At 49.5% G+C, this 22216-nt stretch overlaps 1 protein-coding gene across 1 annotated transcript; it reads right to left on the reverse strand.

The window, feature by feature from the left end:
* Positions 1 to 916: 916 nt before the first annotated feature.
* On the reverse strand, positions 917 to 21598 carry LOC123605078 (zinc finger protein 77-like). Its single transcript, XM_045491406.1, has 4 exons — positions 21111 to 21598; positions 13635 to 13761; positions 5840 to 6020; positions 917 to 5431 (listed from the first exon to the last, which is right to left on the reverse strand). The coding sequence occupies exons 1-4, from the start codon at positions 21111 to 21113 to the stop codon at positions 4420 to 4422; spliced, it is 1323 nt and encodes a 440-aa protein (XP_045347362.1). The 5' UTR covers positions 21114 to 21598; the 3' UTR covers positions 917 to 4419.
* Between the last annotated feature and the right edge of the window lie 618 nt (positions 21599 to 22216).

Genomic DNA, 22216 nt, shown 5'->3' on the forward strand with positions numbered 1-22216 from the left:
TGACCCGAGTCGAAGTCGGATGCTTAACTGACTGAGCCACCCAGGCGCCCCCATGGGACTCTTGATCTTGGAGTCATTAGTTTGAGAGCCACGTTGGAGATAGAGAGCACTTAAATAAATAATAAACTTTCAAGTTTTGCCATTATTGCAAAAAATTTCATCAGCTACTGCTTTGCATTATTTGCACTACATCTGCCCCAGTCCCCTGAGTTGATTCTTCTGCTCCTACAAGACCCACTCTTGTTTTCTTTTTAATAATAATTTAAGCAATTCCTATGCTCAGTATGGGGCCCACACTCACAACCCTGGGATCAAGAGTCACATGCCAGGCACCCCTCCATTGTTCTACCTTCTACGCTGCTTCTCCAAGAGACTTCTGGATGCATCCGGGACTCTGGGTTTGCTTTTATAAATAAGACCTTTCTCCCCGAAGTCTGAGTAAGTGACAATAACTATTTCAGTTGAGTACTTTCAGACCTAGGGTCCGGTTTAGAATATTCACCTGTTGGGGCGCCTGGTTCATTCAGTCAGTTAAGCATCCGACTCTTGGTTTCGGCTCAGGTCATGATCTCATGGTTTGTGGGATCAATCCCAGCATCGGGCTCTGTGATGACAGGACAGAGCCTGCCTGGGATTCTCGCTCTCCCTCTGTCTCTGCCCCTCCCCTGCTCACACTTTCTCTCTCTCTCAAAAACAAATAATCATTTTGAGGCACCTGGGTAGCTCAGTCGGTTGGGAGCCTGTCTTTGGTTAAGGTCATGATCTCACAGTCCATGGGTTCGAGCCACATGTCGGGTTCTGTGCTGACAGCTCAGAGCCTGGAGCCTGCTTCGGATTCTGTGTCTCCCTCTCTCTGCCCCTCCCCCGCTGGCACTCTGTCTCTCTCTCAAAAATAAAAATAAAAATTCAAACAAAATTAGAGAAACAAATAATTAAAAAAAGAATATTATTCACATAATGTAGAATTGCCAAGCTAAGCTACTTAGTTTTGTATATTTATTCTAAGGTTTCTATATTGTTGCCTGTCAAACTTTTGTGAAAATGATGTACCTAATAATTAGATGATTCCCCATACTTACCATCTCTCTGTCTGTCTCTTCAGACTTTATTTTTAAGTAATCGCTACACCCAACGTGGGGCTTGAACTCACAACCCTGAGATCAAGAGCTGTGTGCTCTCCTCACCGAGCCAGCCTGCCGCCCCTCCGATGCTTATCAGTTTGATAAATACAGACGAGGGGAAAGTGCTGGAGAGTTTCTCCGCCCAGCTTTCCTTCCTGGGGCCCTAACTGGTTGCCACCGCTGTGCACCTTCCCTCGCTCACGTGAGACACAGAACCAAGACACATCCTCCCCAGCACTGAGGGACAGAACCACGAACAACGTAAAGCCGGTCTCTTGGTCAGAAATGCCTTTGAAGAACGATCTTGGGGAGGTCTCGTGACCCAGCGCTGATTGTCAACTACACACTCCGAAGGAAAGACACCCTCGGATTCGATACGCCTTCAGCTACTGCTTTACTGTCCCACCAGGAGGAAGAAAGGTTTCCTCCTCTGCCATGAATGGCCTCGCCAGTGGCAGACCGTCACAGCTCAGCCCATGAAAATACACTCCACTTGAACTCCTGCTTCACGACAATGCGCTGTTATACCAGCCCCTCCTAGAAACCCCCCTCTCCTCTATAAAAGAGCATTCCTCTCCTTTGTTCTCCAGACACGTCTATACCCTTGCTGAAGCGTTCCTCTGCTGAACTGCTAAGGACAGATAAACATTTTTCCTGGCGAAGGAACGGTTCAGTTTTACTTTTAAGATAAACAGTATTTAGTACTATTGCTTCTGAATATGTATGGAAAAAATGACACACTCCAAAAATGAGTCACTTCCCCAGCAGGTCATATTTGAACATAAAATCTCGGGTAATGAATCAGAAAACACTTATAAAGATGTAAAAGATTGGAAAACCCAGGTAAGATGCTTTCTAAGAAATAATGGGGGGGGGGGGCGGGGATTGTTTCACAAAAACTACAGTGTTTTGAACCACGCATTAAAAACAACAGAATTAAACACTGGGAAATCACGTGTAACAAGAGTCAGTAAGCATACTGGGTTTCTCTCTTAAGACAGCGGCCAACTATAGAGGAAAACTCCCACAAACTGCCAAATACACTCACAGGTGCTAATTCCAATCATGGAAACATCCAGAAAGAAGAAAGGCAGGGTCAGCACAGCCTCTCTACCATGCAACCAAGGACAGAGGTTTCCTGCATCTGTGGCTACAGCCTTTGGTCTGAGGGAGGCAGGACACAGACCTACCCTGAGATGCTCACCACAGAAATCACGTATGAGGAAAAGCATGGAGGGGCGTCTGGGTGGCTCAGTTGGTGAAGCGTCCAACTCTCAATTTCGATTCAGGTCATGACTTCACGGTTCATGAGATCGAGCCCTGAAGTCGGGCTCTGTGCTGACAGTGAGGAGCCCCCTTGGGGTTCTGTCTCCCTCTCTCTGCCCCTCCACCGCTCACTCTCTCTCTCAAAAAAAAAAAAAAAAAGTAAAATTAACATTTTTAAGAAAAGTATAGAGATGAAGGGGTCACAGGATAAGAGAGCTCGCTAAGCACGACAGCCTGAAGAGACGGCCTCACGGACACAAAGAGTCACAGGGCAACGTAAGGATCCGTGGGGACCGGGAAGCCAAGACGGTCTGTCACGGGACAGCTCGTGGAAGTCTCTGGAACACGCTAACAAGAACTAATGTCAAACTTTTCTTACGTGGGGGCTGTTCCAGACGGCAGACCAGAAGCCAGGACAACACGCCGTGACGCGGGCCCACCTGGGTCCCCACGCGTCTGTCCCCTGGCGGCACGGAAGGATGGAGAATCACGCTTCCTCACTGCTGCTCTCCAAGCCCCACACGGCTTCTCTTCTCAGGGCCTTCCTCTCAGAGCCGCACAGAGGAGGACTCTGGGACACACGGCCTCCCGCCTCACAAGGCTCACAACGGAACCCAGCAGAACCAGCCGGACACTAGCTTTCCACTTCAAGCCACAAGGTTTCTCTTCTTTTTTTTTTTTTTTAAGTGTATGTATTTACTTTGAGAGAGAGAGAGAGAGAGAGAGCTGTCAGCGCAGAGCCTGACACGGGGCTCAATCCCACGAACCGCAAGCTCATGACCTGAGCCAAAATCAAGAGTGGGGAGCTTAACCCACCGAGCCACCCAGGCACCCCCAACAGAGTTTCTCTTCGGACTTCAATGGGTCATGACTGATGAACAACCGAGATCAAGGGCGATGAGCGGAGGTCAAACCATGAACACGATCAGAGGAGACTGTCCTCCTCCAGTATCCTTGCGCGTTTACTAACGTCCATGGGGAACACAGGCGGGCACACGGCAGCAACAGCACACGTGGAGACACAACTTTCGATAATAAAGACCGCAAGGAGGGGCAGGGCGGAGCCGGGGAATTCTAGTCTCTGCACCAGAGGACGAGATACACGTACGGACCACTGATCAGCCCTGGGTCCGGAAGACATCGCCGTGGAGACACGTATGCGGTTTTCGGATCTGAGATAACAAAATAATGCCCTACGGGTGAGAAGGACGCAGTGGGATGCTTCTTAGGCATGCGCTGGAATTAACGCACTTGGGATCCCTGTAAGGAAGAGGCATTTGCAAAGACAAATCCATATTTACAACAATTAGAAGATGCGGGGGCTGCCCGACCTGCCGTGGACAAAATACGTGACCTACGATCCTTCCAAGCTTTTCCGACACTTTTCCCGTTGAGAAGATTTCTCTCCGTGGTGTTTGCTCATGTTTTAAATATGGCTATTAGGGGAGAAGGCAGGCTTTGCCACAGGTGCTGTGCTCAGGGCTAGTCCCCAGTGTGTGTGTGCTCACAGGTTCCTGGGATGCCCGAAGGCTTTTCCACGGTCCCTACGTTCTCAGGCTACACTTCGCCGTGTTTTCCTTCACACGTGTCCTCGGTGGGAGGAGGGACGACTGGGGGCTCTCCCACGGTGCCCGGTGTGAGTCATCACACGCTCCCGCAGGTCTACGGGGCACTGGAAGGCCCCACCAGAGTCCTTAGATTCACCGGCTCACCGTCCACTGTGCAGCCTCACGTGTTCTTGGCGGGAGCCGTGACGCCTGAACGTCTTCCCACAGTGCTGACCTCCAAAGGGTCTCTCCCCACTGTGCGTCCTCCAAGGAAGGAGGAAACCCGCTACGCTTTCCCACACTCTTTACTCTCCTAGGGTTTCACGCGACTGTATCTCAAATGACTTTGCAAATGCTGGAGCTGCCTGAAAGCTTTCCCACACTACTCGCAAGCGTCTCTCCCCAGCGTGCGTTGTTCCGTATCGAAGGAAAGAAGAACAATAGAACGGATTAGGAACGACATTCCGTACTTTCAGATGTTTGACTCAACTGTGGGTTTTCCCGTGCCTTCGAAAGGAGGAGACACGACTGAAGGTTTTTCCACACTCCTTACATTCGTAGGGCCTCTCCCCGGTGTGTGTCCTCACGTGAGCTCGCAGGTTTGCGGGGTATCTGAACGTTTTCCCACAATGCTGACACACGCAGGGCCTCTCCCCGGTATGTATCCGTGCATGTATTTGGAGGTACGAGGACGAATAGAAGGCTTTTCCACACTGCTGGCACTTGAAAGATTTCACTCCAGTGTGCTTTCTCAGATGACTTTGAAGGTAGGCCCGACGAGTGAAGGCTTTTCCACACTCCTGACATTTATAGGGTTTTCCCCCAGTATGCGTTCTCACGTGACTTTGAAGGTAGGTCCGACGAGTGAAGGCTTTCCCACAGAGCCCACACTGAAAAACTCTTTCCCCAGGTTGATTACTTGAGTGACCTTGAGTGTAAGAGAGGCAGCTGTAAACCTTCCCATAGTCTATGCAATCACTGGGCCTCTCCCCGGCGTGAGTTCTCATGTGACACGTAAGACGGGAGTGAAACATAAAGGCATTCCCACACACGCCACACGCATGGACACTCTGCCCGCAGGAACCTCGCACATGACCCTGAAAGGAAGACGTGCAAATGAAAGCTTTTCCACACTTCTTGCACTCTAGAGATATTTTACTACTGAGACTCTTCGCGTACGTCTCCGATGCTCTCACGGCGTCCTGACCTTCATAGGGTTTCTCTACAAGGCCTGCGTCCACCTGAGTGCTGAGGCTCGCGACACAGCTACAGGCCAGCCCACATTCCTCACAGGGACTAGGTTTGAGTCCTGGGTGAAATCTTCGCAGATTCCCTAGGAAAAAACCACCTGCGAGGGCTTCTCTACACTTAGCGCATTGACAGGATTTGCCTCCGGTGGGATACCCCTGGTGCGCGGTAAGACTTGTAATCGGGTTCAGGGTGCCTCCACGTTGATCTCCTTCGATACGTTCACAGACACTCTCCACGAAAGGACTTCTGTTCAAAACGGGAAGGCACACGGTTAGGGACTAGTGATTAGAAGCGATCTCTTTATTCATTAATGATCTATTATTGATGTTCGCTCATCAGGGTTGGGACTGCACGATGGCCACTGTCAATGAATGGGTACGTTTGTGGCACTGTCTCCATGCTTACAAAGTGGTACGAGCTTACTGGTCTGGCTGAGGACTCAAATAGAGTCATAACATTCAGGGCTTCTTACGTAGAGTTTTCCCTGACCGTGGTTTCCAACTGAATGGGGTTTCAGATGATCAATACGTAGAATGCATTTTTCCCATCAATTACACAATTGTTGCGCTAGGTTTTCAGCTGTTCTTTAATTTCAAGTTAGTCTCACAATCTGCCAACGTCCCCCCCCCCCCCCCCCCCGCAAGTGTCACTCACCTCAAACGCCTTTCCTGGGTTTGCAGGTAATCTCCTCTGCTACGAAATGTCTGGTTTTCTCCAAAAACAGACCAGGAATCATTTCTTGCAAATCTTACTATTTTTTCTTCATGAGACGGTTCATCCTCCAAAACATCCCACTGAGGACTTGATCCACTGGTATTAACTCGAATGCAATAATCTGCAACATTTGGTAGCAAAATTTAGTTTGCTGGAAAAGAATTAGTGGATAAAAGAAAGAAAACAGACCGAATGTAGACTTCCATTCATATACTGATCTCAAATGTAAATGAAGTTCAACAGGAAGAAAGGTCAGGTGACCAAGGAATAATTCTGAGGACCCTGGTAATCTGGGACTTTGGGAATGATAGGAAAACTATCAAATGGCAACTTGTTCACTCAGAAATACTTCAATATAGATGGAGACTAATGCAGAGATCAGTATTTTTAGAAAAACAAAATAGGAAGGAACTGGGCAAGATACACACATCGACACACTACCTCTGTAAGAAAACTACAGAAAGGCTCACCACGTGCATAAGGATGGATGAAAAGTCCAACAGGGAAGCCAGGTAAGTGACAAACACCACCCTTCTCAAACAGACTGCGTCATGTTTCTTTCTTTTTATGAAGTTTAGTTATTTTTAGAGAGAGGGAGAGCACGAGCAGGTGAGCGGCAGAGAGAGAGGGACAGAGAGAATCCCGAGCAGGCTCTGCACTGTCAGCCTGGAGCCCGACACAGCATTCAATCCCACAATCCATGAGATCACGGCCTGGGTCAAAACCGAGAGTCAGATGCTTAACCGACTGAGCCACCCAGGCGCCCCCGAGTCACGTTTCTAACGGATGTGTCCAAACGCCAATCCCTTCTCCAGAACCTGGTCCAACCGAGGGTTGGCTTGTTCTGAAGGCACATAGGCCCTCGGAGAAGGCTGCCTGCACTGCCCCAGCTGCCACTAGGAGATTAGATGGTGTGTGTGTGGCTGCTGTCCTGCCCCTGAGAAGAGCTCAGCAGGAGGGAGGATTTGAAGGACAACAAGCAATCTGGAAGATGGGCCTGACTTTCGTCTTCAGGGTCATTGATGATGGGTAAGTGTGGGCTTTTTTTTTTTTTCTTTCTTTTTTTTTTTTTTTTTTTGTTTACTAACCTGTACACCCCACGTGGGGCTCAAACTCATGACCCTGACATCAAGAATCACATGCTCTTCTGACTGAGCCAGCCAGGAGCCCCTGGGCTTTTTTGGGGGGTGGAGAGGGAACCATATTGACCTATAATATTAGTGTCAGGGGTACAACATAGTGATAGGACAGTTCTATACATTACAAAATGCTCACCACGATAAGTGAAATTACCACTGGGCACTATACAAACTACAATATTACTGCCCATATTCCCTGTGTGGCACTCTTCACTCCCAAGACTTCTTTATTTAATAAGCTCACCTCTGTACTTCTCAATCCCCTTCATCCATTCACCCGTCCCTCCAGCCCCTTCCAACCTCGCAAACACCATGATGATCTCCTGGTTTTACACCTGTTTCTACTTTTTGTTGTCTGTGCCTCCATTTTGTTGTTTAGATCCCACGTGTTAAGTTACAACACGGTGTTTGTCTTTCCGTCTTATTTACTTGGAATGACACCCTGTAGTCCATCCATGTGGTCACAAATGGCAAGACTTCATCCATTTTATACGGCTGAGCGATGCCCCTTGTATGTAGATACCACATCTTCCCTATCCATTCATCTGTCGATGGACTCCTGGGTTGCTTCCACATCTTAAATACCATAACTAGTGCCACAGTGAACGTGGGGGCGCACATATCTTTGCGTGTTAGTTTTTTTCCCCTGTGGTCAACTACCCAGAAGTGGAATTATGGACCATATGGTACTTGTGGTTTAGTTTTTTGTGGAGGCTCCATACGGTTTTCCAACATGGCTGCACCAGTTTACCTTCACACCAACGATGGGTTTCCTGGTCTCCACATCCTCACCAATACTTGCTATTTCTTGTCTTTTTGATACTAACCAATCTATCTTCTCTGAGATGATATCTCATTGTGGTTTTGATTTGCATTTCCCTGATGATTAGTGATACTGAAAGCTTTTTGAATGTCTATTGGCCATCTCAATATCTTATTCAGGAAAACGTCTGTTGTGGAGTTCCTCTGCCCATTTATTAATCAAATTTTTTTTGGTGTTGAGTTGTAGGAATTATTTATGTTTTAGATACAGACCTTTTATTGGAAATATCATTTGCAAATATCTTCTCCCCTTCCCATAAACAAAGGGTTGCCTTTTCATCATGTTGATAGTTGCCTCACTGCAAAAGCTTTTCAGTTTGATATAGTCCCAATTGTTTAGTGTGGGTTTTTTTTTTTGTTTTTTGTTGTTGTTTTTTTTTTTTTACCCTTCCCTGAGGGACAAGTCCACAAAAATATCACTAAGGCTAATGTCCTTACAGTTTACTGTCTCTGTTTTCTTTCAAGAGGTATATACTTTCAAGTCTTATGTTTAGGTATTTAATCCATATCGTTTGCTTTTGTGTAAGCTGTAAGAAAGTGGCCCCGTTTTGTTGTTTTAGTTTATTTATTTTGAGAGTGAGCGAGTATGAGTGGGGGCGGGCCAGAAAGAGAGGGACAGAGAATACCAGCTCGGGGCTTGAACTCACGAACTGTGAAATCACGAACTGAAACCGAGAGTCGGATGCTGAACTGACTGAGCCACCCAGGCGCCCCTTCAAGTCTTCACTTAAATTTGTTAGTAAATATGCATTATATTGGTTTCAGGAGTGGAAGCCATCATTTATCACTTATATACAACACCTGGTGCTATCCCATCACCCATCTAGCCCATTCCCCGCCCACCTCCCTCCATCAACCCTCGGCTTGTTCTCTATCGTTAAGAGTCTCTTATTGTTTGTTTCCCCCTTCCCATATGCTCGTCTGTTTTGTTTCTTAAATTCCACATGACTCATATCATATGGTATTTGTCTTCCTTTGTCCGCCTTATCTCGCTTAGCTTAATACACTCCAGTTCCATCCGTGTAGTTGCAAATGACAAGATTTCATCATCTTTGGTGGCTGAGTGATATTCCGTTGTGTATATAAACCACATCTTATTTATCCATTCATCACTCGATGGACATCTGGGCTGCTTCCATAGCTTGGTTATGATAAATAATGCTGCTATAAACATCAGGGTGTGTGTACCCCTTCAAATCTGTATTTTTGAATCCTTTGCGTAAATACCTAGTAGTGCAGTCGCGGAGTTGTAGGGTAGTTCCATCTTTAGTGTTTTGAGCAACCTCCAGACTTTCTTCCAGAGTGGCCGCACCACTTTGCATTCCCACCAACAGTGCAGGAGGGTTCCCCTTTCTCTGCACCGTTTCATTCTTTTGGAGGTCGCCGTCCAGTTTTCCCCAACACCATTTACTGAACACAGTCTTTTCCACGTCGTATATTCTGACCTGCTTGGTTGTAGATATTTGGACAATATAAGCATGGCTTTCTTTTGGGGATCTCTATCCTGTTCCCTTCATCTACGTCTGTTTTTGTGCCATGCCATACCATACTGTTTTGATTACTACAGTTTTGCAGTATATTTTCAAATCTGGGATTATCAAATCATCAGCTTTGTTACACTTCACTAAAACTGTTCTGGCCATTTGGGGGCTTTTCAGGTTCCATACGAATTTTAGGATATTTTGCTCTGGTTCTTTGAAAAAATACTATTTATTGGTAGGTTGGTAGGTACACTAAATTTGTAGGGTGCTTTTTGTAGTACGGACTTTAACAATATTAATCCTTCCAATCCATGAGAAGACTGTATCTTTCAACTTCTTGTATCATCTTCAATTTCTTTTTTTTCCATCATAAGGGTACTCTTTAATCCCTGTCCCCTACATCCCCCATGCCCCCCACCTCCCCTCTTGTAACCACCAGTTTGTTCTCTATAGTTAAGAATCTGTTTCTTGTTTTGTCTCACCCTCATTTTTTTCCCCTTTGCTCGTTTGCTTTTGTTTCATGGACTCCACGTATACGTGAGATCACTTGGTATTTGTCTTTCTCTGACTTATTTCATTTAGTGTAATCTGTCTAGCGCCATCCATGTTGTTGCAAATGGCAGGATTTCATTCTTTTTTATGGCTGGGCAATACTCCATTTGTATATGCACCATTGCTTCTTTATCCATTCATCTAGTGATGGACACTTGGGCTGCTTCCATAGTCTGGCAATTGTAGCTGCAATAAACACAGGGGTGCGTGTATCCCTCTGAATTAGCGTTGTGTGTGTGTGTGTGTGTTCTGGGGGTAAATATCCAGAAGCGTGATTCCTGGATCATAGGGCAGTTCTATTTTTAATTCTTTGAGGAATCTCCACGCAGTTTTCCACAATGGCCGCACCAGTTTGCATTCCCACCAACACTGCACGAGGGTTCCTTTCCCCCCACATCCTCACCAACACTTGTTTTCGTGTTTTCTCTTTCAGACATGCTGACAGGTGTTAGGGGATATGTCTTTATAGTTTTGATTTGCACTTCCCCGATGAGGAGTGATGCCGAGTCCCTTTCACGTGCCTGTTGGTCATCTGGATGTCTTCTTTGAAGAAGTGTCTCTTCGTGTCTTCTACCCATTTTTAAAAATTGTTTATTTATTGGGGCACCTGGGTGGCTCAGTTGGTTGAGCTCCCACTTTGGCTCAGGTCATGATCTCATGGTCTGTGGGTTCGAGCCCTGTATTGGGCTCTGTGTTGACAGCTTGGAGGCTGGAGACTCTTGCAGATTCCCTCTCTCTCTCTGCCCATCTGCCACTCATGCACTGTCTCTCTCTCTCTCAAAAATAAATAAACATAAAAAAATATAGGGGCACCTGAGTTGCTCAGTCAGTTAAGCTTCCGACTTCAGCTCAGGTTATGAGCCCACAGTTGGTGAGTTAGAGCCCCACGTTGGGCTCTGTACTGACAGCGCGGAGCCTGGAGCCTGCTTCAGATTCTGTCTCCCTTTCTCTCTGCCCCTCCCCGCTCACGCTCTCTCTCTCTCACAAAAATAAACATTTTTATTTAAAAATAAAAAGTTAATGGGGTGCCTGGGTGGCGCAGTCGGTTAAGCGTCCGACTTCAGCCAGGTCATGATCTCACGGTCCGGGAGTTCGAGCCCCGCGTCAGGCTCTGGGTTGATGGCTCAGAGCCTGGAACCTGTTTCCGATTCTGTGTCTCCCTCTCTCTGCCCCTCCCCCGTTCATGCTCTGTCTCTCTCTGTCCCCAAAAAAATAAATAAACGTTGAAAAAAATAAATAAAAAATAAATAAAATAAAAAGTTAAAAAATAAATTTAAGTAAGTTTAAAAAAATTAAAATATTAAAAATTAAAAATTTTATTAAAAAAAATTTTTTTAATCAAAAAACTTATTTTTAAAAATATGCATATATGTATTTAAAAATATGTATTTATTTTGAGAGACAGAGAATGAGACAGCATGAATGGGGGAGGAGCAGAGAGAGGAGAATCCCAAACAGGTTCCTTGCTATCAGCACAGGGCCCAAGGTGGGAATCGATCCCACGAACCGTGAGACCATGACCTGAGCCAAAATCAAGAGTCAGACGCCCAACAACCTGAGCCATCCTGACCATTTTTTATTAGATTGCTTCTTGTGGGGTATTGCATTGTTTCAGTTCTTTATATATTTTGGATACTAACCCATTATAGGATGTATTTTCTCCCATTCCAGAGACTGCCTTTTACTTCTGTTGCTTGTTGCCTTCACTGTGCAGAAGCTTTCTATTTGGATGCAGTTGCAATAGTTTATTTTTGCTTTCATTTTCTTGGCCTCAGGAGGCAGATCTAGAAAAATGCTGCCGTAGCCAATGTCTGAGAGAACTGCCTACACTCCCTTCAGGAAGTTTTATGGTTTCAGGTTTCAAATTTAGGTCGTTAATCCACTTTGGGTTTATTTTTGTGTGTGGTGAAGAATGTGGTCTGGTTTCATTCTGCATGTGGCTGTCCGGTTTTCCCAGTGCCATTTGTTGAAGAGACTATACTTTTCCCACTGTATATTCTTTCCTCCTTTGTCAAAGATTAATTGACGAGGTGCCAGAGTGGCTTAGTCAGTTAAGCATCTGATTCTTGATTTTGGCTCAGGTCATGACCTCATAGTTGGTGAGTTCAACCCCTGCATCAGGCTCCTTGCTGACAGTGCAGACCCTGCTTGGGATCTAGCTCTCCCTCTCTCTCTGCCCCTCCCCTGCACTCACTCTCGTGCTCTCTCAAGATAAATAAACTTAAAAAAAAAAAAAGGTTAATCGACCATATAATTGTGAGCTTATTTCTAGGTTTTCCGTTCCACTCAACTGATCTCTGTTTCTATTTTTGTACCAGTATCATCCTGTTTTAATTACTACCATTTTGTAATGGAACTCAAAATTTGGAATTGGAATATCCCCAGTTGTGTGTTCCTTTCTCAAGATTGCTTTGGCTTTTGAAGTCTTTTGTAGTTCCATACAAATTTTAGCATTTCGGTGCTACCTGTGTGAAAAGTGCTGTTGGAATTTTGACAGGGATTGCATTAAATCTCTACATTGCTTGGGGTACTACAGTCTTTCCATTTCTTTGTGTTGTCTTGAAATTCCTTCATTGGTGTTTTACCGTCTTTGGAATAGAGTTCTTTCACCTCTTTGGTTGAGCTTATTCCTAGATATTGTATTGGTTTTGGTGCAATTGTAAGAGGGGATTCTTCATTAATTTAACTTTCTGCCGCTTCATTATTAGTCTATAGGAACGCGACAGATTTCTGTACATCGATTTTGTATCCTGGGGGCGGTGGGGGTCCCCTGGGGGGATGCTGTCGTGCGGCAACTGGTGTTGGCAGCATAGATGCAGAGCATCAGAACTGGCTCCCACAAGCACCTGACCATCTAGGGTGAAGGGGGGCAAGGGAAATGACACCTGCCTACACGTCTGTTCCTGGAGGAAGTTCCCTGAGCCTCCAGTGCGTGTCCTAAAATTAATCAATAAATCTCTATCACATACAACTAAGGCGATTTTCAAAAGGCTGCCCCTATGCTGGACCTTCTGCCAAACGATACAGCCTAGAGTGAAGCCCTTGTGAGGTTTCACCCCCAAAACTTAAGGCTCATTGATTTTCAAAGGCAGGTGCTATGGGTCCTGGTCTTTCCACTGTAGTCCCCCAGGCCAGGGGTGCACGGTGTGGGGACTGATTCCCCAGCTTCTCGGTAACTGGGATGTCCCGCCCACTTGTGGACAGCCACACTGGGGATTTGGTTTCCAACCACATCTCCCCCCTGCCTACCCTTTTCCATGTAGCCTTCATGTTAGCTTCGAAAGACCTGTTCCGCCAGTTTTCGAGGCATCGCAGAGTTAGTGGGAGTACACGTTCCTATTGCCTCAGAGTGTCTGGGGAACGCGGTGAGTTCAGCATCCCCTACTCTGCCGCCATCCCTCCTCGTTGAGGATTTAAGTGCAACAATATTAAGGTGTCCAATGTGTATTCGCCACCGTGTAACTTCCACAGGAGTAAAAACCACAAAACAGCACTCACCAGAGACCGCATTCACATTTATTAAATAGGGAGTCTCAGACCTTAATCAAGATGAATAGAGCAAGTTAACACATAAAACTTTTCTCGTGGAAAAGCTATGTGACTCTACACAGGTTCCATGAAGGCTTGGACCATGTCTACCCCTCCTCCAACGTACTCCCATTCCTCGGCCCCGGTAACATAGGACAGTTGTAAGAAACATTTGTTGCGTCAAGACTAGGGAAGGGATGGAGACGTCCTTACCCACTGAGGCCAGGTTCTTGCAGGTCTCCAGCATCACATCTCTGTAGAGGTTCCTCTGACTGCTATCCAGCAAAGCCCACTCTTCAGGGGTGAAGTTCACAGCCACATCCACAAAGACCACAGAGTCCTGAAACATACCACACGCTCTATTGCAGCAAAGCTCCATCATCACCTACGTGTGGGGGAGGATGAAGGGTGACAGGCAGGGAGCTGCACTCCATTCCTAGGACCATGAGTCACACGTGAGTAGGAAGTGACAGCACCCAGGCAGACCCACTGCACTGCAGTGCACAGTGACGGGAAGGGCTGGGACTTGAAGCAGAGGGTGATGACAAGAGCTGCCATAGACTTGCACACACCCAATTTACTGGGCTATTTCTACTGAGACAGCCCTGAGCAGACCAGTTCTGTACAGACTGAAAAGTGAGATATTCACTCGGACAGCACACAAATCGGAGGACACACGTTTGGCTTGCTCAAAGACGATTATGCCTCGTCATCAGCTCCAAGAACTGGAACCAGAATGTCAGGATGCTGTGGACACTCCGATTCCAGGGCTGCTTGATGGGAGCAGCTCTCACCCTGGAAGGAACAAGGGCAAGAAGCCTGGTGGCGTCCCCTCTCTTCCGACAGAGGCAGACACGACCCTTTCCCCGGATTATTTGGGCTCTGGGCACGGACACAGGCCAGGGCCCAGGCGCCTGGCACACCTGGTGTGTAAGACAAGTTCTGGTTCCTGAAGAAACTCAGAAGTCAGCAGGGCCTCTGAAATATATAACCCAGTACCCAGAATTCAAGCAAAAGGGCACCAGAAAGAAAAGTTCCCTGAGAGATTGCTACTAAAAGAGCAAGAGATGACTTTAACAGAGAGGGGAAAAAAAACACATAATATCTTCTCAGCAAAATCAGAGGACACTGCATCATTGAAATAGAGAGCAAACAACTATGATAAAAATAATCAGAAGTTGCAAAACAAAAGACACGTCCCCAAAATCTAAGGACACAGAACCCAGCTACATCAGTTACAACAAAGGCAACACACCTTCATCTGGGGCTACAATGTGGGTTTGCTAGTCACACAGCTGATACAAGGTTTGTGATCTAAACAGGTTTTTATTTTTTTATTTTTTATTTTTTTAAATTTTTTTTTTCAACGTTTATTTATTTTTGGGACAGAGAGAGACAGAGCATGAACGGGGGAGGGGCAGAGAGAGAGGGAGACACAGAATCGGAAACAGGCTCCAGGCTCTGAGCCATCAGCCCAGAGCCCGACGCGGGGCTCGAACTCACTGACCGCGAGATCGTGACCTGGCTGAAGTCGGACGCTTAACCGACTGCGCCACCCAGGCGCCCCTAAACAGGTTTTTAAAAACTCATGTAACAACAATAGAAAAGACAATATAAAGACAAATAATACAACTAAATAACGGACAAAGAACGCGAGTACACATTTCCCCAGGAAGATACACAATGGCCAAAAAGCACATGAAATGATGCTCAATGTCACCAATCATCTGGGGTCCATCCACAAAATTTAATTGTGCACAAACACATCTAACCTACTCTATGAGGCCAGTTTATGGTGATACCAAAACCAGTCATAAATAAAATGAATTCTACAACGTGACCAAGCGGGATTTATCTGGGAATAAAATGGTTGGCTCAGCAAGCAAAGTAACAGTCATAAACTTCATGAACAGAAGAGAAACAAAAACCCCATGATCACTTACACACAGAAAAGGTATCTCCTTGAACCCACCACCCTCTCTTGACAAAAATACTCAGCCAACTAGGAACAGAAAGGAACTTCCTCATCCCGAAAAGGGGCAGCGGGGAGAAGTCCACACCTAACATTTGCGCACCCAGACACTTCTCCAAAGAACGTATGCAAATGGCCAGTGGGTCGATGAAAAGATGCTAGACATTCGTCACGAGGGACACGCACCTCGAACTACCAGCAGAGGCCCCTTCGCACCCACCACACTGGCTGTAAAGACGCCCCAGGAAGCGCCGGCGAGGACGTGAGCAGGGCGCATTCTCCTTCATTTATCCTGCTGCGGATGTAAGCGGGGGAGGCCGCTGTGGAAGAGTCTGGTGGACCCCCAACATGAGCAACGTGGAGTTCCCACCCAACACGGCAGGTCCGCTCCTCGTAGCCACCTGCCCCAGACCCGGGAGGACGAGCGCCATCACGCACACGCGTGCGCACGCGCTCTGCTCTCCGCCGCACGACTCCCGATCGCCCGCGATGAAAACCACCCAGAAGCCCGGCACCTCTTCCAGGCTGAGTAAAGGCGACACGACTGAAGTGGAGTCAGGAGTCCACAGGGGAAGCTCCCCAACCTGCCGCTCAGGGCCAAGGGCAGACACAACACGGAGAGACGCACCTGCACACCCATAATGCATCACTGCTCATGCAGGAGGAAGGAAGACTATTTCCTCGGGTGGCATCAGCCCAGCCAATGAGAGACAAGACAGTCACAACCCAGCCAATGTGAGACAACCATGGCTCAGCCAATGAGAGCGAGCCAGGGCTCAGCCAGTGAGAGAGTCACATGTCAGCCAATGAGAGACGACGACAGTCCAGCCAATGAGAAGCCGCTACACCTGGATTCTCCCAGTTTGCTCCAATGGACTTCTAGCTTGGCACAGCCCCTCCCAACGCCCCCTTCTCTTCTAGAAAAGAGTGTTCCTCCCTTTCTTCTTCAGACTTGCCTGTGGTTTTCCTGGGGGCTTCCCTGTCCCAAATTGTAATTCTCTGCTATACCCAGATACACCCACTTGTTCCTGGAAAAATAACTGACTTCTGTTTTGCTTTTGTTTTGTTTGTTTGTTTGTTTTTGAGAGAGAGAGAAAGAGAGCGACCAGGAGCAGGGCAGGGGCAGAGAGAGGGAGAGAGAGAGAATCCCAAGCAGGCTCTGCACTGTCAGCACAGAGCCCAACCCGGGGCTTGAACCCACGAACCATGAGAACATGACCTGCCCTGAAATCAAGAGTACCATCGTCAACCAACTGAGCCACCCAGACACCCCAAGAACAATACTTCTGGAGGCAAACAGGACTCCGGGCGTGCCTCCACAGGGAGAACCTTCTCCCCGGGGTTGGAATAAGTGTCAATAAACATTTCAGTGGGCTGCCTTCAGACCCGGGGTCCCGGATTAGAACAATCCATAGAGTTATGCTACTTTTCTTTCGTATTTTATTGCCGGTGAGTCGTGTGATTCATACAAGTACACGCTCTGCAAGGCTGACACTGCTGATGGACACGGCCTAGATGACAAGTGTCTGACGGCATCTCCCTCCGAACCGTCCCTGTCACTCAGGTGGGGCCTCGACTGGTTTCCATTGCTCTGCTCGTTCCCTCCCACACGAGACACGCCAAGCGGGAGACGTCCTTCCTGGCGCCGAGGGACAAATCCACTAAATACAGCAAACCCGCCTCTCACTCCCAGATGCTTCTGAGGACACACGGAGGTCAAACAGAGGAAATGGAGAGATTCGCACACGGAAAGCTCCTTAGGGACGGAGTGGGGGGCCGGCAGGGGGCGCCCTCGCGTCCTGCCCCGTCCTCACCGGGGGCCCCAGCCGCAAGCCCAGCGCCCTGCAAGCCCAGCCTGCCTCAGCTGGGACGCCGCCTCCCCACCCCCACCCTGCCAGCGGGGAGCCACCGTGTTTCCGGCTCTAGGTTCTTCCACATCCCGTGTTTCCATCCCGGCCCCCCCTGGCCTCTCTAGGAGAGCGTCCCTCTCCTCTGTTCTAGTAACTGCCTGTGGTCCTGTGTATCTTACACGTTCAGAATTAATTCTCTGCTGTTCCGGAACAACCTCAGTTTTGGGGGTAAAATAACTGACACTTTCAATTTACAACTTACCAGTAACTAGAACACGAGGCAGCAACAGACAGACGGATAAACAGCCTGATTGACAAAGAAATGCACAGACAGGCGCCCCTGAGTTTAGCAAGTGGGTATACGCTCAGCGGGTGCCACGGGGCATCAGCAGAGATGGGGACACTTGGGCACATGGGGCCAGGGAAGGCTGGTTATCTAAGGGGTAAAAATAATCCTAGGGAGCCTGGGTGGCTCAGTCAGCTAAGCCTCCGATTTCGGCTCAGGTCATGATCTCACAGTTCGTGGGTTCGAGCCCCAAGTCGGGCTCTGTGCTGACAGCTCAGAGCCTGGAGCCTGCTTCGGATTCTGTGTCTCCCTCTCTCTCTGCCCCTCCCTTGCTCACACACTCTCTGTCTCTCTCTCAAAAAATTAAACAAACATTAAAAAAAAAAAAAAAAAAAAAAGGAATCCTTTCCCTCGTCCACTTCATGGACAGTAACCAAGACCTGTGGATTTAACCGTCATGGAAACAAGTGGAACACACAGAAAGTTCCAGCACGTGTGATTATGACCTGAGTGAAGGAGGAGTTTTCTCACAGAACAAAAGAAGGTTGTCTGCACAGGAAGAGATGAGGAAGTTCAAGTCTACTGAAAATGTGCAGGGGGTGCCTCGGTGGCTCAGCCTGTTAAGCGTCCAACTCAAGATTTCAGCTCAGATCATGATCTCAGCGTTGAGGAGATCGGGCCCGGCGTCGGGCTCTGTGCTAGGCCCGCTTGGGATTCCCTCTCTCCCTGCCCCTCCTTCCCTCATGCTCTTTCATTCTCAAAATAAATAAATAACCTTAAAAAAAAGGGAAATGTGACAGGTCCATCCACGCAGGCAGCACAGAGAAATGACACACCCTGAGCTGGACAAAACACAACACGGTAGAAATGAAACAGACAAACGTCCACAGGACGTGAAGGAAACAGATCATCAGGAAGCAGACACGTGAGTTACAGGTGACAACACGCTGGAAACGTTTCCACAGAAGAGGGAACTCCACATGTGAGAAATGCTCAGCCCCGGGGGAATCAGATAAACCAATGTGTGACCTCCAGGAGATCCTGACCTCCAGGAGATCCGTGTCACGCCCTCGAGCGGGACAACATAAAGCGGGTAACTCCCACTGCCGCAAGTGACAGGACCCAGCACTGATGGCTGATTCACACGCTGCATCCCCATCACTTAGTAAATTTTAACTTACCCTCAATCTACAATATGCAATTTTCCCCATCATGTAAAAATGGCGATGCATTTACACTTAGAGACGTGAAGCCACAAGACAAGCAGGAACTTGAGACCTGGGTCTTTGCTTTGAGCTTCGAGCACCCTGGATCATCCGAATGACACAAAGACCCCCTCCCAGCATGTGAAGGAAAACGTGCAGAATCACTGCTTCTACGTGTGCTTGAGATGAAAGAAAGGAAGTTCTAGGGCACTCTCTGGTTTTAAATAAATGGAAACTGTTTATCCATTTCAGGGAACAGGTGCTTGTTAACTTTAGCCTCATGATAGCAAAGCATAAGTCACAACTGAACACAACCCAGTTCAAGGAATTTCTGTGTATCTCAGACCACCATCAATTAACCAGAAGTGGGTCAGGAAGACAGTTTTCCAGCTCTGGACCCTGCGTGGACCTGTCACCAGCATTTGGATCAATCCTCTGATGCATGACTCCACCCACCTGGCATGAAGGTGTGGAGCCCCCTGCAGACCCCCCCCCCCCCCAACCCTGATGGAGAAGGACAGTTCTGTCCTGAGACACTTTTCCCCAGGGGACACTCTCTGGATAAAGGCCAGAGTAACCCGAGTCAGCAGGGACAGGAACGACCTGACACACTTACCACCCTCTGCCCTGAAGGGGAAGAAAGGAGGCATTTTACACCTGCTCAACGCGAGGCTGGCGGAGGACAGAGCCGTCAGTGCTGAGCTGGACAGGGTGACAGGTCCTGCTCACAGGTGACAGGTGACATGGAGACGCCTACCTGAGCCCTGTGCTCCCAGGAAAACCTCAGTGGAAGGGAAAGGCACTCCCTCCCCCACCCTGTTGGGGTCTGGAAAACAGCAGGCTGCACGAGGGCCCCTCCCCCGTCAGATCAGGAGAAGGCTCACAGGAAGTCCCCCTGGCTCACCCACGACAGGGCCACGCGCAGACCCCCCACACCCACCCTTTGTGCCTCATCTGTGATCAGCTCAGCTGCTTGTCCCCGTGACCAAGGGGCACAAAATGCTGGCTGGTCCCGCTTTGCTTTGGCTTCTCTCCTTCCTCCAGACCCCTGAACGTGGGCTTGCTCTCAGCCTGAGCCACACACAGCCCCTCCTGGGGACAGGGGGACAGGCTGGCCTCAGGGAACCTCCACATCAGCACCACACCTGCTCACGCCTGGTCTCTTTCCTCCTCTCCTTTTACACGACTCTTGAGACACTCGCAGGTCTTATACTCAGTGTCCTCCCTGTCGACGTAGCCCCTGTCCATAATGCAACAGCCCCCCCAGCTCCCCCCACCCCCCGCCCAGCCCTTGCCCCTAATGCAACAGCCCCCCCCCCCCCACCGACCTGACCTTAGTGCCACAGCCTCCCTAGCCCCCTGCACAGCCTCTGCCCCTAGTGCAACAGTCCTTCCCCCCTGCAGGGCCCCTGCCCCTAGTGCAACAGTCCCCTCCCCCACCTTTGCAATCATTTTTGTCAATACACGTCTCTCCTTACTCAGTTTGGATTTTTCCTTTGAACCTTGTCCACCACTGCCCCTTTCCTACCCAAACTTTACCCAGGCCACTGTCCTCCCCACAGGCCCCTGGCTGTGGGTGGCCCACACGCTGAACATCCACTGAGCTGAGGAACGAGGCCCGGGGGACCTGAGCCAATGAGGCCTTCCTCTACCGCAGGGGTGGGATCCTGACACTGGGCCTTCTTGCCCATCCCCCTCTTGCAGAACAGCCAAGCGCCGGTTCTGTTTCACTGGAGAGGCTGAATCTCTGAGGATCCGAGGATCTCTGAGACGGGACCTGGTCCCTGTTGGAACTCCTTTGGAACAAAGTGTCCTCGACAAGCTCGAATTTGGATTTATCTCTCAGGTCCACCGTGAGTTCCCGGACTCCGATTCCCAGGTTTTACTGCCCCCGCACGTGGTGGTCCCCGCCTCCTTCCACCAGCCAGGACTCGGGTGGTCACATGGAAACCCGTGATTGTGACGGGACACGGGGACCCCACCCCATGGCCAGAGACAGAGACTTGGGTCAGGACCTGCGGAACCCACACGAGGAGAGGGGATAGGACGCCGGAACCCCACCCCGCGGCCCACAGATCTCTGGACGGGACCCCCGGGACCCCACGAGGAGAGGGGACAGGACAAAGGAACCTCACCCCGAGGCCCATGGCCGATCTAGGGTTAGGACCGCGGCCCACGGCGCAGATTCGGGTAGAGATTATGAGACCCACACGCGAGGATGGGAGAGAACGCCGGGATCCCATCCGAAGGCCCACAGGGGAAACTCGGGAGAGAACTCGCGGGGAACAGGGAAATAGGGGTCCGCGTCGCTACAAACCGGTTCAGGCCGGTTGGAACCAGCCCCTCCGCGTCCCGGGCCAGGGACCGGCCACTCACCATCTCGCGGCCGCACACGGAGCTCTCCGGGCGTCCTCCTCTTGATCCCGCGACCCGGCGACTCCGCGGCCCTCACGTGCCCCTCCTCCAACCGAGGAGCTAGCGGACCGGAAAACTGGGTGAGCGCGGGACAAGCGCACACCAGCAGCCACGACTCAGAGCTCACACTCACCGAGCGGGATGGCATCACCCCATCCCCCACCCACCAGGGCCTGATTGGAGTGTTTCCGGACCCGGTAATATAAATGCACCGCGCTATGCGCCCCCAAGCACGGATTGGGCGTTGCTTCAGGCAATGCGATCTGATTGGATGCTGTTCCGAAGATAACTCCCCACCACCTCCATTGGACAATTCTCCGAGACACCGCACTGCCGCACTGTGATAGGGCAGCCTGAGGCCCTTCACGTTCTGATTGGAGGGTGGTCCCGGCACCGCCCCTGTGGCGCCAGATTGGGCAGATCCCCCAGGCCCCGCCTCCTACGCCCTGAGTGACGGGCCGGCGGTACACACGTGTCTGATCCGCCCGCCCTGAGGTCGGCTCCGGCCGAACGCCCTCCTGGCCGGCTGACCCGCCTGCCTCTTCCTTTGTCCCGGGAATCTGACTCGGTTTCTCCGCGGAGCCTCCCTTGTCCCGCGCCGGATCGGAACGAGACAGAGCAGAAGGGCCTGGTGACGGTTGTGTCTGTGGTCGACACGGGGGCGAGGTGACGGTGCCCCTGTCCCATGTTTAAGAACAGTTCAATGACCAGTGATGTCACGGAACAGAAGATAAGGTCTCCTAGCGTTTTGACCTGACTCTTGACACCGCAAGGCCCCGCTCCCGCTTCTCTGTCCCCAGGTCAACCAAACATGCCCGTGCTCTCAGCCTCCGTGGGACATGGGACCCCTGGGCCCCAGCAGGACACAGCCACAGGTGTGACATGTTATAGTACTCAGGTGTGCGTTAGATTCTGCAAGGAAAATCACCGCAGTTTGTAGTCAGTTCCTGTGAATGTGGAATGTAAAAGGCTCTATTTCCCTTCTGCACATAGTACACTGATGTGGCACAGCTCTGTGACCATACAAAAAACAGAGCTGAGTTTTACTCTTAAAAGTGTGAGCACCG

This window comes from Leopardus geoffroyi, chromosome A2 (genome assembly GCF_018350155.1).
Source record: "Leopardus geoffroyi isolate Oge1 chromosome A2, O.geoffroyi_Oge1_pat1.0, whole genome shotgun sequence".
In the NCBI taxonomy this organism is placed as follows: Eukaryota; Metazoa; Chordata; class Mammalia; order Carnivora; family Felidae; genus Leopardus; species Leopardus geoffroyi.

What these genes read in the sequence shown, in the direction of transcription:
- LOC123605078 (XM_045491406.1), bottom strand. An exon ending in CAAGAACCTGGCCTCAGTGG is followed by an intron (nt 6,021 to 13,634) that starts GTAAGGACGTCT and finishes CAAATGTTGCAG; the next exon opens with ATTATTGCATTCGAGTTAAT. An exon ending in ACCCAGGAAAGGCGTTTGAG is followed by an intron (nt 5,432 to 5,839) that starts GTGAGTGACACT and finishes CGTTTTGAACAG; the next exon opens with AAGTCCTTTCGTGGAGAGTG.